The sequence below is a fragment of the Falco punctatus genome, assembly GCF_963210335.1.
Source record: "Falco punctatus genome assembly, chromosome: 6".
NCBI classification, from domain to species: Eukaryota; Metazoa; Chordata; class Aves; order Falconiformes; family Falconidae; genus Falco; species Falco punctatus.
Genome location: NC_137585.1, coordinates 47,628,121 through 47,646,454, shown reverse-complemented (window position 1 = coordinate 47,646,454; position 18,334 = coordinate 47,628,121). Strand labels below are relative to the sequence as shown.

At 37.5% G+C, this 18,334-nt stretch overlaps 1 protein-coding gene across 2 annotated transcripts in view; it reads right to left on the bottom strand.

Annotated features, from left to right (window-relative positions):
- The window catches only part of ANO4 (anoctamin 4), a 227,652-nt gene that overhangs the window by 69,192 nt on the left and 140,126 nt on the right, over positions 1 to 18,334 (bottom strand). For both annotated transcript variants that reach the window (XM_080394147.1, XM_080394148.1), the window contains exons 6-8: positions 7,415 to 7,515; positions 7,057 to 7,158; positions 4,187 to 4,231 (exon numbers count right to left, since the gene is read on the bottom strand). In XM_080394147.1, the coding sequence (XP_080250273.1) occupies positions 4,187 to 4,231; positions 7,057 to 7,158; positions 7,415 to 7,515 (248 nt within the window). The remainder of the gene's footprint in view (positions 1 to 4,186; positions 4,232 to 7,056; positions 7,159 to 7,414; positions 7,516 to 18,334) is intronic.

Genomic DNA, 18,334 nt, shown 5'->3' with positions numbered 1-18,334 from the left:
TACCTTGATGCTATCAAAAATAGGCTATTTTGTTCATTTGGTTCAATTGTAGTGTCTTGCAATACTACAATCTCCATAAAACCAGAATACTCAGTGCACAGATTAACAGCTAAGTGCTACACAGATTCTTACATTTAGAAGGTGAAAGCAAACCAAGATCAAGCTGGAGAAAAGGGAGATTTAACTGCAACTTCACTCATGCAAATATGCACACTGAAATGAAGGGAAAGGGAATAATCAGAGTTGATTGGAGAAGACAATCTAAACTAATTCAAATCCAAACTAAAATGTTATAATGAAAAATACATAAGAAAGATGAGGTATGTCTGGCACAATAAGCCCTACTCTCTTAGAGATTCCTAACAACTTCAAGTCCTAATCAGTGATCCCTGACTGTGAAAATCATAGACTACAAATTATGGACTATGCACATACTTCAGTCACTGGATGAATCTTTCCAGGAGTGGAGCTAAAGGGTGTGAATCAACATCCTTTGAACTTTAAGTCCGGTTCTGTATGAAGCTCAAGGACTGGAAATGTAGTTGTTTCTTTTCTTGTGACAGCAGTCAGCACAATAACTCTATGACCAGCAAACGTGAGCTCTGCACAGTTACTTTGAAGGAGGGCAATCCATACCCAAGCACCCGAGTGTGTGGGAAAATGACATGAAATTATTACCTACTTCCAATTTAAATGCATATAATATTTCCTGGAATATTCAGCCTTCTCCCATCAGGTATTTTTATTTTGGATAAGAAAGCTAATGCTAATTTTTAAACATGGGCACATTTCAAAATCGTAATCAAATTAGCTCTAATTGTTTTGGTACCATTTGTGTATTCCTGTTCTGGGAAGGGGCGGGGGCAAAAATCTGCTATCAGGGCCATTTGAAAGAACTAGAATGTGTATGGGAACATAACATAAGACATACTAAATTAATCATAAACTCTACATGTACAGTGTTTGCACTGGCCCAGCAGTTCAGAGCACAAGAGGAGGTAGTTTGCAAATGTCTGTGTCTGAGTGCAGGCAAGATGTCAGATCTCAGGGCTGTAAAGGCCCTGACCAACCGTAAACCTCCAGTTGCAGCATCCAGTTGTCAGCCTTGAGCTAGGCTGTGCAGACACTGATAGGAATGTCAAGGGGAAGATAACTTCTCTACAGAGGAATTCCCTTGTCTCTTGGCCTCCAGATTTTCCTCTGTAAAGTCCACAAGCTCTGCATTACTGCATATTTGGCAGGCATAGTGACTCTGGATATGGAAAAGGGAAGAAAAATCAGGCAGAAACATTTTCTAAATATCCGTGCTTATTTGTTAACTGAAAGCATTTGAATTAATACCCTTGCTAACCTGCAATCCTTTCCCATTCATCCTGCAAATCAATGTGCACATTTGAGATACCCTTGCTGCAGGTTTATCACACCATGCATGCATGCACACCGGAACAGAGGGCTTTCCCCACTTAACAGCAATGCATTATTCATGTTGGCTTCTCACTGAGTGTACCCAGAATTTGACTAGTTTGCCGCTCCCAAGGCTCAGATTACTTGGCATGCTCAGTGAGCCTGCTGGCAAACAGGTCTGTGAAGGTTGTGAAGCCTTTCTGCAAGGCCCAGAACAGCCATCCCTAGGGAAAAAAACCTAGTTATCTCCTTGGAGAAGAAAAATGACCAGATTCTTAAATTGCCTCCAGCTTACTCCAACAGTGCCATCAGCCAGCAGCACAGGCTTTGTACTCTACAGGAGCATCTCTGAGAAAAAAAGCTGAAAGAGTGGTGTTGGTGCTAACAAACACAGAGACAGTGTTAAAAATCTACTACACTTTATCACTTCAAGGCTTATCCATGCCTCACTTTCCCTTATGTAGAAGTTTAAATACTGAATAGGGGAACAGTGTTTGGAAAGCAGAGCAACCTACACAAGAACAATGGAGTACATGGAATGATGAGGCACTGCTAGCCACAGTGACAGAGAGGAGTGGAAGATCTGGTAATAATTTCCTTCTTAAATTCCTTCTTTAAAAACACTTGTTAGCCTCATAAGGCAAAGACAGTCTCTTCAATCCTGCCCCCCCTTTCCAAGTCCAGTCTTTACTCAGTATCCTCTTTCTGAAGATACGTACTGTGCTTAACTCACACAAAGGGTTTCACAAATAATTTCAAAGAAACTGTTTTCTCACTAGAAAGTGGAGTAGGGATAGAATAATTTTTCAAAGGAAACAGGAGGTTAGGAAAATTAAAAATATGTTTTGGATCGAGACAAATTTTTATCTGTGGGTCAGCTTTGATAGAGCTTTATGTATATTGTAGTGCTAGATACTGTCTTAGTTCAGTATTTAACCACTGTTAAGGTTAAATACTGTATAGGTACCTGACAACCCTCCTTGCCTCTTAAAATGTATTAGGGGAGTTTTGTTATTTTAAATATTGAGATCACCAGAATTTTTCAGAAAGAAAATTAAGTCAGGTTGACAAGTTGCAAGTGACCCACTTTGGGGTTTGCCTTGTAAAAAAGTCCTCTTTAAAATAAATATTGCCCCAATGTCAATATAATGTTCAGCATAGCTCAAAAAATGGAACAAAGCTTCAATTACTTGTAATCTTCACTGAACTAGGAGTAGAGGATATATATACACTTTTATTGAAGCTGTATATCTCAATTTCACATGTATGAAAATAAAGCTGAATATGTTTTCTTTTTTCCCCACTGGGACTATTTGGTTATAGCTTTTCCACCTCAAGTAGCTATTTATAGACGTGAACATAAAATAAAAATTTAATTTAGCCAAGTGTTCTCATCATTCAGGAACTCAGATACCAGCAAAAGATCACACCTCTTCCCATACTGCCTTCAAATCACATCCTGACTCATAAGAAAATGAATGTAAAGCAAAATTTCATACACTACACATAAATGTTAGACTCTTCACCTACTCCTTCCTATCTACTGCTTTAGTCAAAGCAGCCATGTCTTAATTAAAATCAAGACAAATTCCAAAGTTAACAGCTGCTATAGTAATTATTGTAAGGTGGGGATGGAAAGTGGGGTAGCATCAACAAGCTTTAGAAGAATTGTGTGCTGACTAGGTAAAATGCCTTAGCTCCACAAAGTGTCCATTTAGTGCTTAATAATATAAGAAAGCAAATACTATAATGTGAGATCAATGCTGGTACTCTCAAGTCACCAGCACACTGTGATGGAATTTAATATACAAAATGCTTTTTATACGGAAGAGTGAGAATATGTGATTTACTTTCCCATGGGTGTTCATCTAATGATGTTATCTGCAAAGTGATGCAGTTGTTTACTCTAAAATGCAGATTTTTCAGATTTAATTTTTTTCTCTCAGAGATTCATGGGAATATTTCCACTGACGTCAGAGCGACACAGTAAATCAAACGCTAGAATCTTTTGAAAACTGCATCAACAACACTGTGGCATGAAATGCCAACATCTGATCTGGTCTTTGCCAAAGCCTATATATCTTTCAGGCTTTCTGGAGACATTTTAATTTGATTGTCCAAAGTATCAAAAAGAAAATGCAAACTGCAGCATTGGAAGTTTTTCATTGCATTAAGTCAGACATAAACCAGACAACAAACATAACCTTAAAGATATTTAATAATTGAGTGAAAACCCTTCAGAGATTCCTGAAAAATACTCATCTCTCAAGCTCAATAATGTTACACCAGAGATGAACTTGGTTCATTGCCTTCCTATCTACCAACAAAGTACTAGGCACCCTTACAGACAAAGTCATAAATAAATAAATAATGCCACTGCTATTACAAGTAAGCAAGGTGCATGGAAATAGAAAAAAAAAAAAAGCAAAAAAAGCTGTAACTGTGGTATTTTAACCCCAAGAAACTCCCTAATAAGCCACACGAAAAGAGATAGTGTTTGCATTAACATACTTCATCTTCTTTAGAAGACTCCATCAATCAAAAGATATTTCCTTATTCCTAAAAAAGGCAACACCAATAAAATTAACCTCTTTCACAGTGCAGGTGCCTTAAAAATTCAACTTCTGTATTTGTTTTTGAAGGTGTCATAGTGTGTAATTACTCCCTCCACCCTTTACACAAACGCAGCTAAAAACCTTTTCCTTCCAGCCTGACATCAACCATTATTTTTATTATTGGGTCAAATGAACATAAACTGGACTGGCATCAGACTTCTACTCACCTATTCATGAACTTGTATCGGCGGTGCAGGTAATAGATTTTTCTCCTGGAAGAACAGCAAAAATGAAGCCAGTCGAGAAGAAAACCCATCGTCAGTTACAGTATGAACTAGCAAGGAAGGAAAGGAGATTGAAGACAGAAGCCTGTAAGAGGTGGAGGAAGAGACTAAAAGAGAGATTAACAGAACTGTCACAGGAAGCCACACAAACTCTGGTGGCATTTGAATTGCAAGATCATCATAATTTTCCCATTGTCTTCTCCTTTTCTGCTATTTGTCATGTGTGAAGGTTGGGGACCCAAAGATGTTTCTGTTTCAAAGTAGTCCATAAACTGCTGCAGGAATTCTATAAGACTGATACAAACATGGATAAATTATCTCACATCCACTAGTGAATTCTTAAAGCTGTATTTGGTGAAAAACAAGGGGGAATCACTTAGAAAAGCCAGGAAAGCAGTACCTGATGTTGCAATATGCCATAACACATGCAGTACCAACTGGAACCAGTGCTTGCTCTTGGAATAACATCCCTTGAAACAGAATATAGGCTACACAAGCAAATGAACATGTTCTTGGCACTACCACCACCCCTGCCATGTATGCAGCCATTCCCTCTGCCCCCCTCATACAGGCACAGCTGATTTCTGTTGTCAGTGCAATAAGCTGTGTGGGAGTACACGCAAGTGAGCAGACAAGGGTGCATGAGCAGACACATGCTGACCACACTCTTGGCCTGCTTCCCAACCAGCCCTGCAGGGCAGAGTGGCCCCTGTGGAGATCCAGAACAGCGAGTCCACCTCACAGCCTACTCTGCTGCTGGCAGCTCTTGTTCTCCTCACACATACCTATAACACCACAGCTGTCAGGATTTGACCCTTCACCTTCAGCAGAGAGATCACATCTTTATGAGAGTTAAGAAAATCTGAGGGATTTTAGGTGTGGGTTTGGCACTGATACTCCTTACTGGAAGATTAGGGTGCCTGCCTGAACTCCAGTTACCTCCTCCAGAGGTTGACTTTATCATCCACTGAAGGTCATTGCTAAATCAAGGTGGTTTCTGTGTATTCTGAGAGGTTCCATTGTGCAAAGTTGAACCGTACCATGTCTGGAAAATGAAGTGCTCACACCACACATATTCTGAATATTCTTGTGTAGTACATGCACTGTAGGAATGCTGTTAGTGCCTTGGAAGCAAGCATGCTTGGGAGCTTTCTATAATAAGATAACGATGCTTTATGAACTATGGAAAAAAATCTGATTAGTATTCCAGGTTAATTTGCAGACTTAGAATTTAAATAACGCATAATATTTTGACATTATTTTTTGTTATCAGTGTCCATATTGTGCTGGTAAGGTGAAATTTGTAAAACAATTTAATGTTGGCCGGTCTCCTTTGACCAACTCCTCTACGAGTTGGTATTGTTTATCTTGCTCTACTCAGGAGGAGCAGAGACAGGTCAAAGCTAAGTGTTTCTGAATATGCCATCCACTTCCTGATTTTGTTTCAAATATTCAGAGGTAGCCACTGTTTTGGCATCCCTGTTTCGAAACATCAAGGATTTTATTCACTGATGCATGGACCTTGGACAATTCCAGCCTAAAATATCAGGAACTGTAAGTAATCCGCAGCCTTTAAAACAAGGGGTTAAAGAAGGGCACCTGGAAACAGGCAGTCTAGACTAGTGGACATGTTGTAAAATGCTGGTCCTTGGTTTTAAATGATAAACAGTACTGTTGCTCTTAAAATAAAATCTAAGAGCCTGCCCAGCAGACATTAATAAATCACCATGATTTCCTCTTAGCCATACTGTAACAATTCTCTATCTGCGGATGTGAAAAGAATGAAGTCATGGTCCTGAAACAGGTAAAGAAACCTTTAGTATTTTCAATGCATTCTATGTAATCTGTAAGGCATCTACTTTGCTATCTGCTAAGAGTTAGATTTCAAAAATGAGACTTCAGATCAGGAAAGAACCAGCTGCTCACAGTGACTAAAATCTGAGTTCCTGGTGTATTTCTTAATCACAGGACCTTCTACTCCTATAGGGCAGGTTGATATCAAGTGCTGCAGAGGCCAGAGGAGGTGCACTTTCGGCTCAGCCCATTTTTTCTATGGTTAGAACACTTTTTAAAAATAATATCAATATCTTGAAATGGCTTGTGGTAGTTTATCTATTTTTCTCTTTAGCACTAAAAGCACAAGAAAGAATAGCGAAGATTTGCTGTGAAAATGAAAACCAAAATACATACAGAATAAGCCTGCAATTTTGTCCTTAATTCGTATCCATTTTTCCTAGCAAGTTCTGTACTGCTACAGCTTGTATCATACCAGAGGCACTTTTCATCCTTAAATAAGAAGAAAACAGAAGAAATCCTGCAAAGGACACCAGCTCTCTAGTTGCATACTCTGGGTATGATCCTTTTCTTGCTCAGGAGTAATTCCATTAAAATCAATGGAGTTACACATCTATAAACCCTGCTAACTGAAAGAAGAATCAAAACTTCTCAGTTCATGGGTTTTTGTCAGTTCCGGTGGAAGTCTTTATGCTATTTGAACAGTTCCAATAACCAGCAGAATAAAATCAGTATTTTACATAGAAAATTTCATAGTCCAACATGCAAATAATATTAAATAAATTATAAAAATAATCTGAATAACAATGTGGAATGAATTTGGTTATCAGTAGCATTTAATATAAGTTTTTTTTTTTATCCACAGAATAAAGTATTTATATTCTGATTTTTCTCCTGTTAGGTGGTATACTTATTTATAATCTGTATTTCCATAATTACAGACTACGCAAGCAATTTATAGGTGCTGAACATACCAGATACGTCCAACAGACATGCACCTTCTGTGCTGCCTTACGTACCTGGATCTTCTTGACTTCCCATTGATTTCAATGAAATGTCCATTTAAAAAACAGCAGCGCACAAGTATGCAGGGGGCTCCAGCACTGAAGGGGTTAAAGGGCCTAAGGATAGAATACCCCATGAAAACAGCTGCACTGCTACAGCCCACCTCAATTTCAAACCAGTACTGTACTGAGACTGCAGACATTAAAAAGAAACAGCAATGAATATGATATCTAAGGTACTCCATTTATATTTTCTGAAGACGTGTGGTATTTTATAGAAGAGCTTTTCCATGTGCATTTTGGTATTATTATTACATTAGCTTTATAATATAGCGTGACATTGGAGGTTGAGATAAAATACAGTTACACCTACCTGAAAGGCATTCTTACATTCATTAGTTCAGCGTATTTGCCCAGGACCTCCCAAGGGGCATGCAACTTCACAAAGATGATATCACTGTTTGTTAGAGATGACTGCAAAAGAAAAACAAAACAGCCACCAGGGTTTACTTTTTCAAGTAAAAGAAAGAAACTATGGCCAGTGGTCAATATCTATTTTTCTGGTCTTGTTTCACCCCTCCCGCTTCCCAATTCTTCCTCAAACACATGTAGTTCTACCAGCATTTTGTCAACTCATTTTCCTTCTTGTTTTTCCGAAAGCCATGCTGTGACTCCATTTTGGCCTGCGTGTGGCTTTCTTCATGTAGAAAAGAGGGCATGGAGGGGAGGCTGACATGCAGTTGCAGGTTACCCAAGTGTAGGGTGGAAATAAGATTGGGGGGTAAATCTGGGTCTGAAAGCTTGGTCCTGAACTTCAGCTAAAAGCAAAGTGGCAAGTCAGGATCTGATTCTGCCAAGTGACCTGATTTTCTGCACTTACACAGAGTGCAGCTGTGTGGAGGCATTATCTAGCAATCAAGGAAAGTTTGTATGACAGTGTGATCTTGTTGTTGCTCCACATGGTCAAAACAATGAAGTCCCAGCTACAGAGCCATGGTCTCCAGGTTTCCTTCCTCCAGCTCCCCACCTGGCCACATGAATTCTGAATGTTAGAACTAAAGTCAGCAGGAAAAAGGAAATCTGATGCTGCCCCAAGCATAGTATTGTACAGATTTGTTGCCCTTGAAGATCAAGAGCCATGACTATGAGAGCAAGATCTCTTTACAGTGCTACCATCTTCTTTTCCAGGGATTGTATGTAGTGTGAAGAGAGCTTTATGTAGGGTATGCACACCAGAATGGCTGTTACCTAGCAGAAGGCTGTTTGACAAAGAATAGAGAATATGAAGTAAAGAGGAGAAGGGGAGAAATTTAGCTCTGTTTGCACTCAGGAGGAGAAATAGTGCTTTAAAAGAAAGCTACAGCAGGGTTGGTTGGAGCTGATGTGAGAACACAACCAGCCACATGTTAATAGTCAAAGATGAATTGTTCAAATTCTAATGAAAATCAATTAAATTCTCATAAAATTGCATACAATACAGCTTTAGACAACTGAATGGATGGCATTAACAGGCTGTTACAGGCTGAGTTCAAGGAATACCCAGGAAACGGGTAAAGGTGTACAAGGTATGAGAAAAGGAAAGTGTGAAGGCTGAGAAAACCAGGCAAGAAAATTGTTTGTTGGCTTTAGGGATGATTTCCTAGGCTTTTAGACACTGTACTATATTAAATGTTTCTCATACTAATTCTTGATTAATACAACTTTCCAGGAGTTCTTAAATCTGATATTGTTTATCTGGAAGCTACAGTGGCTGTATGGGAGGGAGGCTGGCATTTATACTTCTGATGCCTATTTGATTCTTCCATCCACTGTCCTGACAGATGCTGAAATGATGAATATTTCAACATGAAACGATGTAACAGCAACAAAATGTCCCCAAGAGACTTGCTTCAGAGACAATTAAATCAGTTGTACTCTTTCCATTGGCTTTTATGGATTCTAAATCAAGCCTCTAATTATGTTTTTCTTTATAGGTACATTTCACAAATTAGCTTTTATTTTCCCATGAGACTTTAGCAAGTAGATACCAAAACCCAAAGACTAAGTTCTGCTAATCCAAAAGTTTCCTCAAACTAGTCTTAAAGATGAGGTTAACTGAGCAGTGAACTAGCAATTTGATTCATAATTCATAATTCAAACTAATAAATAGCTCAGATTTAAAAAAAGCAACATCAAAACTCAAAAGAATTCTCTAATAAGCCAAATATACAGAAGGAAATGTGGAAATATGGCCCTGACACACCAATAAAATTTGAGAAATAGAGAAAATTTATTAAAAAGAGCCTGTAAATTTAGTGATGGTTGTTAAACAGGAAGCTTATAGACATTTTCCAGCACATTGTAGTTTAAGCCATAGTAGATATGGCAGACACAATAGCATGGGTGTGTAGAGATGCCATTTCAGAAGTGAACATTATCTTCATCTAAATTTGATTTCTTATCTTCTTTTCACATAGAAACACAAAAAAACTTCCATACAGTTATCACAATACAGATGTTTAAAGTATTTTTTACTTGATATCTTGTAACGTTATTTTATCAGCTTTCTCAATAGAAGATCTAGACTGAAAACTTTTGGGAGGTTCAGTGATTTTTAAGAAGAAAGAGATAATAATGCTAAATTATTAAATAGAAATCCATTTCTCTTGTGTTTGTTCATGGTGAGTGTTTGTAAAGGAAAGTACTAAGAAAGCCTAAGAAAATCAAGATTGCAAAGAGAACAAGGCCAGATGGATGAGTAATTGAATGAAATGTCACATTCACTTAATCTAAGGAGAAAATAGCTAATCAAAATACCTGGGGGGGAAAAAAAAAGCATCAAGAGCACCATCTTAGTTGCAAACATACTTCAGTGAATGAAATCTCCTAAACTCTCTTTGTTAGATTAGTATTTAGACACAGTATCCTTTAGCTTTAAATGTCTCATTGAGAGGAGAAGAGCATTCTTCTGTTGTAACTGACTTTCAAGCCTTGGTTCATTAAATGGTTTGGAGAAGTAAACTCAATTTCACATTATGGGAACATGCAAAGAAGTATCAATGTAACATTACTCCCTTTGGAAATTTAAATAAGACAACTATTGACATAAGCAATCTGCTAGAAAGTGATAACCAGATGATGAAGGAAGAAGAATAATAATGAGGGGGACAGACAATAAGATAATAGACTTTGCAAAGAAAAAATGTAGTAAGTGTTTGGAATTGACCTGTGGAACCAGTGCCTATAGAGTTATCACCATACGAGAATTACCAGGTCACCAACATTCAAATAAATTGGTTGTTTCAAACTGATTTCTTGAGAAGGAACATCCATAGCAAAATAGATTTTCTTCTGGTCAATAATAACATTCTTGCTGGTCTTCAGAGCAAAACCCAGTGTGACAAGAGACTTATTAGAATCAGAGGATTACAGACTAATCTAGGTTGGAAGGGAACTTTAGGGGTCATCTGGGTTAACACTAGCTAAAGCAGGGCCAACATAGATTAAGTTGCTCAGTGGCTTGACACATTGAGTCCTGAATATCTCCACAGGCAGAGATTTCACAGCCTCTAGACAACCCACTTACTGAACTGGCTGGAGAAAATAGTATTTTCTACAGAAGTGTACTCTTCTCCATAGAAGTATTGATTGAAAACTAGAAGTTGCTAGACATGAAAATTCATGAAAATTCAAAATGTCAGAGCAAAGATGGTGTTCTTTATAAAAAAACTTCTTACAAGAACTTTTTTAAAACTATTTTTTTGATTGAGAAGCACTGGCAAGTTGTATTTAGTTTAACTGAACTCTAGATCACCAGAACCTGGGTTACAGAAAGTCAATATACAGTGAGTACAATGAGTTTCAGTGATCAGTGCCATTAGTTTACCATTTTTCACAAGCTGTAACTTTTCCCTCCTTCTTCTTTCCACTCCCTAACCCTCTTCTACAGCTCAAAATAATATTCCATAATTTCTGAAAATATTGGATCAGTATTTGATAATGAAAAGTTTCTATAGCCCATATCTCTGTATCTGCGACACTAATTCCCAAACTTTCTGCCTTCATTATAAATCACTTTAGTACCGTATCGTTGTGGCCAATCCTAGAATACAGGCACAATACCATAGGCCCACACACTATACACTTGCCCTTCAGGTAAGACTACCTTTTTCTTTTACCATTAAGTTTATACAGACATTGTATTTCCCAAAGAAAAGCCAACTACAAATGTGTTTAAAAACAAAGCTCCACATTCTTTTCTAGTATCACTATATAAGGAGTGGAAGGGACTGAAGTGGAGGCCATCTATGTACTCCAGAAGGTGAGTTACAGTCATCAGCTAGGCCAAGGAAAACTGGTAAAGGGCAGGTTCTTATTCCTCTTCTAAAAGCGGGCACGGAGTGCTGTTAACTGCTGTTTAAGTCCTGGCTACAAAACTCATATGTCCTCCTGCAGGCATTCTAACTCCTTCTGATGGCAGGATTCAAATATATATATTCATTATTGACCTGACTGTGTTCATTCTGAAGTTGTCATTAGTCCGAATGGAAGCAAAGTTATGCTGACATTGATAGTCTCTTAAAAAAGCTCACATTTTGCTGTATCTGCAGGCTGTCTTCCCGGATAGAGGCTGCAGATTAGTATCTTTTGTCAAACAACCTTTAGAGCATTCTTCTCCAACAAAGACTTTTTTTAGTTCATTATCAATAATATTGTGAAGTCATTTTAAGACAAAAGACTGTCAGACTCACCCTTAATACAATCGTTTCTTGAGTCTAAAAGTTAAGAAACTTGAGAAAAAAGATTCATAGCATAAAACCTTGAAGAAGGATAAAATTACAGTGTCTCCAACTTTATGGTGTAATTGCTTATTTGCCTTGAGGCTACTAGGCAGACAACTACAAAAAACCAATGCTCTTATTTATGTATGCATATCAATATGGAAAAGAAATCAGGATTTACTATTAAGGTGTTTTCCCTATCATCATTTAAGAGAATACTCGAGACTGGGGAGCTCCTCACATTTAAAACCTTCCTCATAGAAGTAAAAGGAGATAGATAAGGTTTTGAAACAGATCCAACAGCCAGAATTAAACCTTGCCTACTTTAACAAGACCCTGCAAGGCAAGTTAAAAAGCCAAAAGGGGAAAAGTTCTTTAATTTTTGGCAAACAGTTTATTTCTGTTAACACTGTAATGCAGGAAAAGTCAGAAAATGAGAGAAAATCAACATAAGTCCTCTAGTAACTATTCTCTCTATAATCAAGCTCCATATGATGTCTGAATGCAGAGTAGTAAACAGTAACTGTTACAGGTTCCACTGTGTTTGAGAATTACTCTGTTATGTTAACAGCACAGATTGATTTGCCATGTGGTATGAATTAAGTGGAAAAACAAAAATCAGTAAATTTTAGTTGATTAAACCATTCTTCCTCTGAAAGAACAAAGTAAATGTAAATTCACAAGGGTAATTCCATACAACTGGAAAAGCTGCAGTAATATGCTGCCAATACTTTCCAAGAGTACATATATTACCACTGGATAGTTAGTTAGATACTGTCAATATATGTCCAGTTTCAGGGAAAATACTACATACTCACAAGCATTAACCTCCACATGCATGGATCAGAGTAATCTAATAAATAATAGCGCCAATATCTTTCACATAGATACTTTCAATCAAAGTACAGGTTTTGTGAAAAGGGGGAATATGCTGCCGACATTTCAATTAGGATTTTAAGAAGCTGTTGACTTACAAGAAACTGTAGGGCAAAAGCAGTAAGGATGAAAACAAGAGAAAAATAAGCAAGCCTAACTAATAAATAGGAAGCTGTTAAAACAATTTTGACGTAAGAGGACACTGACATATAAAATAGAGAATGACTTCATATAAGAAGACAGTCATAGAATCATTTAGGTTGGAAAAGACCTTTGACATGATTACAATTAAAAATTACTGTTATATGGAATCTCATGATAAAATTTGATGATGGGGTAAAGCTCTGTTTTTATTCTGCAAAATGCCTCCAGAGGTTCAGCTCCAGTGGAGTTAGTAATGCAGGCAGGTGGCTGCCTGTTGCCAGCATTCAGGCAATGTGTCATCTAATGCAAGTCAGAGCAGGTGTCATTGTTACAGTGCTTAATTTCTGGCAGCAGTTGACAGGATCTCAGTGCCAGAACAGAACAGAGTTAGTAACAAGGGGAAACTTTGCAAATGTCCCTTCATGTAAACATAAATGTGTGAGTGGGCAGGTAACTTAAAGAACAGGGTAGGTTACTTGAGTAGAAGTAAAATGCAAATACCACCTTGTTGCTCAGGTTTACTGTGCAATAATGAACTTACAGTCTGCAATACAGAGATAGAAAATCCTTCGAGATAAGAAACAACGTGAGAAAGGATGTCAAGGATGCCTTTAATTTTAACTAACGTCATCTGAATCGACAGAGTGGATCTCACAGTAAGGTAACTTAGATGTAGTAAATTTACCATGGAAACAATATCTTCTGACTTGGACTCCACTTTCTAGAGAAAAGGATTAGAAATACCTGCAGCATGGCCATCTTAATGGAGGAGGTTGATATGACTGTGAGACAAGAGTAAAACACTTCTTGATAATCCCTTTAGTAAATACTGAATGAATACAGGTTTGACCCATCTGGTTAAAATTTTGTGCGAAAACAGCTAATCATATGGATTTCATCTGACAAAGAGATAAACCATATCTTTTAATTCCTCTGGACTGGAAAATTACTAGAAACCTGTGAAATCAATTATTTGGAGATTTAAAAATGCAGATAACACTTCTGAGCAGAACACATTATTTGACATTAAGTCTCTTTTCATGAGGCATCAGTTATGTGCTGCAATTTCAAATTAAAAATGTTAATATTTTACACAGTGATAGCTGAGATCATCAAACCTTGTTGACTGTACTATGGACCAAAAAAGTCTCTTACGTACAGCATTTTACTTTTGGCATCACAAACCATTAAAAATACATCATACAACTGAACCACATTTTATCAAGCACCTTCCTTTGCAATTTATTCTAAGTGTAAAATATAAACCAAATATTTTTTTAGTACAGATTTATGTCTCATTAATAATTTTCTGAAGTAGAAAATGCTTATATTTAATGATTTGTCTATTAAATATTCATGTTTGCTTTTAGAGGCTTATTGGAGAAACATCACTTTGGCAAAGAAAAAAGCAATTTATTTTCTGTCCAACAGTTAATTTCACAAACTTAATAATCAATCAAACACACAAAACATGCAGGCAGGCTTATTATAGCTTTTGCATACAAATAACCTAGATGAACTGTACAAGCTGCTTATCGTAGCATCATAGAATAGCAGAGGTTGGAAGGGACATCTGGAGGTCATCTAGTCCAAAACCCTGCTCAAAGCAGAGAGAACTAAAATGGTTTGTGGGGAATCTCTCCATGGATGGAGACCTCACAACTTCTTTGGGCACCACAGTGTCTCTGGACAGAAAGGTCACTACTGACCTCCCATGTGGCAGAAGCATTTGCAACAGCCCAGGTTCTGAGCACCTGACTATTCTCCAGCAAGGTGAAGCTATTTGGTTGTTCAACTCCCTCTTGAGAGACTTGTTTCTCAGCTCATAAATCAAGGAAGACAAGAAATACTTGGTGACTATCAACCTAGATTTCAAAGTCAGCACTTTTCAGGATGCAGTGAACTGTCCTGCAGCTCTCTCTTACAGTCTGTATACCTCTGTATTTGACAGTGTAATGCAAAATTCTTTCTAAAGAGAAACACCAGTGAACTCAACAAGACCACAGCTGAGGAAGAGTCTACTCAAAATGACACTATCAGGAGAAAGAGACTTTAGTTCAGTTCACATGGCACAACAAAACCAAGTTCTTCAAGTTAGCTACATATCCACAACATGAGGAATTACGGGGAGAGGTGTCAGCCCTGGCTGTGGAGGGAGCACCGGGGTTAGTGCACGTGCATGTTAGCATGGCTGATTACGTCGCGTGCTATCCCATGCTGATGTAACTTCAATACCTGCTAAGTTACTTGGCAACACCTGGTTGGGTAGACATATATCCCTCTGCTCTGCAGAAAAGGGAAAGTCACTGAAGACCACTCTGACAGCACCTTCTCAGACTTAGTGTAGGTCCCCATTTTGCAGGAAAGAAAAAGCACCAGAGACAATGCAAGACCTAGTTAAATGGAGGGGAAAGATGCATGTGAAGAATGTGAATCACTCACAAGTCTACCAGTTACAGTTCCCCATAAACTCTGGTAGTCTGGGTGACTCAAATGCCTGTTCCCTTGACTCGCATCTCAGTTCTCTGTGCTTTACTTATTTTACTGCTAGGATTATTAGAATTGGAAAGAGTCTGAGCAGTCATCTTCTGATAATTCATTTCACACTGTTCAATTCAGTGCTGCAAAACTCTTCTGCCTGTCCCATTTTAAGGCAGAGGCACGAGCGAGCCATTTTCCCTTTCCTCTTCTCCATTATCAAATAATTGTTATATTTGTTTAGTAAGATGGCGGCAGTGAATTTTTGAGTAATGCACTCTGTAGTCTTACTAAAGGTACTCAAGCGATCCGATGCATTGGAAGGATGTAAACAACAATTTCACAAGAGAAATGGCCTTGGAAATCTGCCAAAGCATGTGGTAGAGCCACCATCTCTCCAGATAGGACTTTCCCACCAAACGGAAGTGCTTTCCAAAGCAAAATAATACGGTGAGAATAGGCTTCATTACTACTGTTCAGCTCACAATTCAGATTAATATAATTAGGTAGATTTACCTTTTTCTAAACCCCAAACCATGCTCAGAATGCTCACAAAAATTTCAATACACAACACAACAAGAGAAAAAGACAAATCCATCTTAATGTGATGGCTTCACCAAGTCACAATTTCAGGCTGATCATGAAAAGAAACGTTACGATCTAGTGCAGAGAGGAAATTCCTAATAATTGATGTCTATGTGAGTTTTCATCTGTCTCTGCTTAGCTAAGCTCAAAGTAATTTGATTTCTGTATATAACGAGATCATCTGATGTTACAAAAATACACATCAGAAACAGGAAAAAAAAGTTTCTTAAGCAAAGGTAGCATAATTATAATTTAACTAGAGACAAGATGAAATTGAAATACATAATAATATCTCTAAACTAAGAAGGGAGAATACTGGATCCTTTGTGCATCTCTGTATAAATCCTATAATTTGCTGGATGTGCTTTAAATGAAACAAGGCCAAATTATGATTTTGCTTTGGACTGTTCTGATTTGTCGTGATAAGGCAATGTCCATACATGGCATAATGTACTGATAAGGCAGACACCTAAACACAAGCTCCACTATTGACCAATTATTGCCATTACCAGTATGTCTATTGACACAAGGTGCTGGATGAAAACACCTCCTGTGTGACACAGAAGAGCAAAGCAGCACCAGATGGAGCTCAGTATTTCAATGGTTCAGATAAATGTGATAGAGGACAAAGATGATTTGCTCTGCTAGTTCAGAGCTCTTATGTGAAGATTTAATGAGAGGAGTTACGGAAAACAAGCAAGTCTTCTTTTGCTTGAAGGTCAACTTCACTATCACATGAGGTAGCATTAGTTTTGATCTGATTGCGTATGTTGCAAAGTGGTGGTACTAACCCTAAATTTGTTTGCTGAATAATATTGAAATCTGAGATCCCTATGACGCTGTGAAACTAAGGCCACAGGTAACACATACACTGACAAAGAATCCCCCTTTCCAAATTCCCCATCTCCAAAGAGATGAAGAAATATTACTTGATTTTAAGAAGTTCCCAGCTAGCAAAAGGCAGATTGTTAAGAAAGTGCAAACATCTTTGTTATCTATTGACAGAAATAACACTATGTGTAAATGTTCCTGGAATTTTTTATTTTGCCCATTTTCCATAGAGGGCTATGTCTCTAAGAGCTGCAGCAGAGAATTCACAGTTCAAAGGTGAAACATAAGTTACCAGAGTGTATTTTAGCCCTGTAATACTATTCGGATACTTTCATTCAGTGTAAAACTCTGGAGTAGAATTGAAATTCTCACCTATCATACCTCTGGAACTAGTATACTTACAGCAATCTGTTTCATTCTTTTATGTGGAGAAGTGTAAAAATGCAACAGAAAAATAAGAAAAAAAAAAAAAAAGAAGATAAAATCTCATTTCAATTAATAATCCTCGTTTTTCTAAGACTTTGTAGATGCACTATTACAGACTTTTTCTTCTTTTAGAAAGATTTCCTGACAGGAAAACTATAATTCCATTAGATCTTTTTTGAAAAATAAATCAATATGGCTTGTACATCAAGGGCTCTATAGCTAATAATTCAGTGATTTTGTTGAAAGGAATTTGCTTAAAACCAAAACAGTTTGAGTCCAATGAATATTAGAAAAGATATTTTAAAAATGGGGGAAAATCCTTAGTGTTACATCACTAGACAATGGGAAAAAAATATCAAAATAGCTGAACACTTTCTCAACAAACCACCACTTAGGGAATTATAATTTTTTTCATACACTGCAGGCTGTAGTTCCTGTCAAATATGTAAAATATAGTGCCTAGCGTGTATAATAAATAGAGTGTAGAAAGGTGCTTTTCATCATTTGATGCAACTTTACAGAGTCCCTATAATTACTTCTGCTGTACAAACACACATACATCCTTCATGCATAACCTCTTTCAGGTATCAAAACCAGACTGGTAAGTTGGTTAGGGAAGAAATGGTATTAAAACTGTATGGCACGTCGCTATCTATGTTCTTGCTACTAGCTACTGAAAGCTGTGAATTATCATTATCACAGTGAGACAACTGATAAATTTATTTCCTATAATAAACTTATTGCCCTACTGTCCACAATTGCCATACTGCTCTTCAATGAGGAAAGAAAAATTAAATAAATAATGATTTCTGCAGCATAATATTTTAAAGCAGTTCACCCTCTACCTTTCTCTGTCTTACACACACACACAACTGACAAACTGATATGTTTGTTTCAGCTTCCAGAATGCCTTCTCTCTGTATTGTTTGCTTGTCTCCTCCACTTCAGTCAACATCACTTTTCTCTTACTGGGTTCCCTCAGACAATCACAGAAGGCAACTAGTCCTACCCATCACTCTCTGACTGTGTATAATGTACAATGGAGGCATTTCCAATGTCAAACCTCTGCCAATTACAGCCTTTGGAGTACAACAAATTACAGATTTCTATATTTTTTCAAACCTCTGTTTGAGAAAGTTAAGTAAAGTCATCTTAGCCTTTGAACTGGAAGAACCTTGTATAAAATAAACACA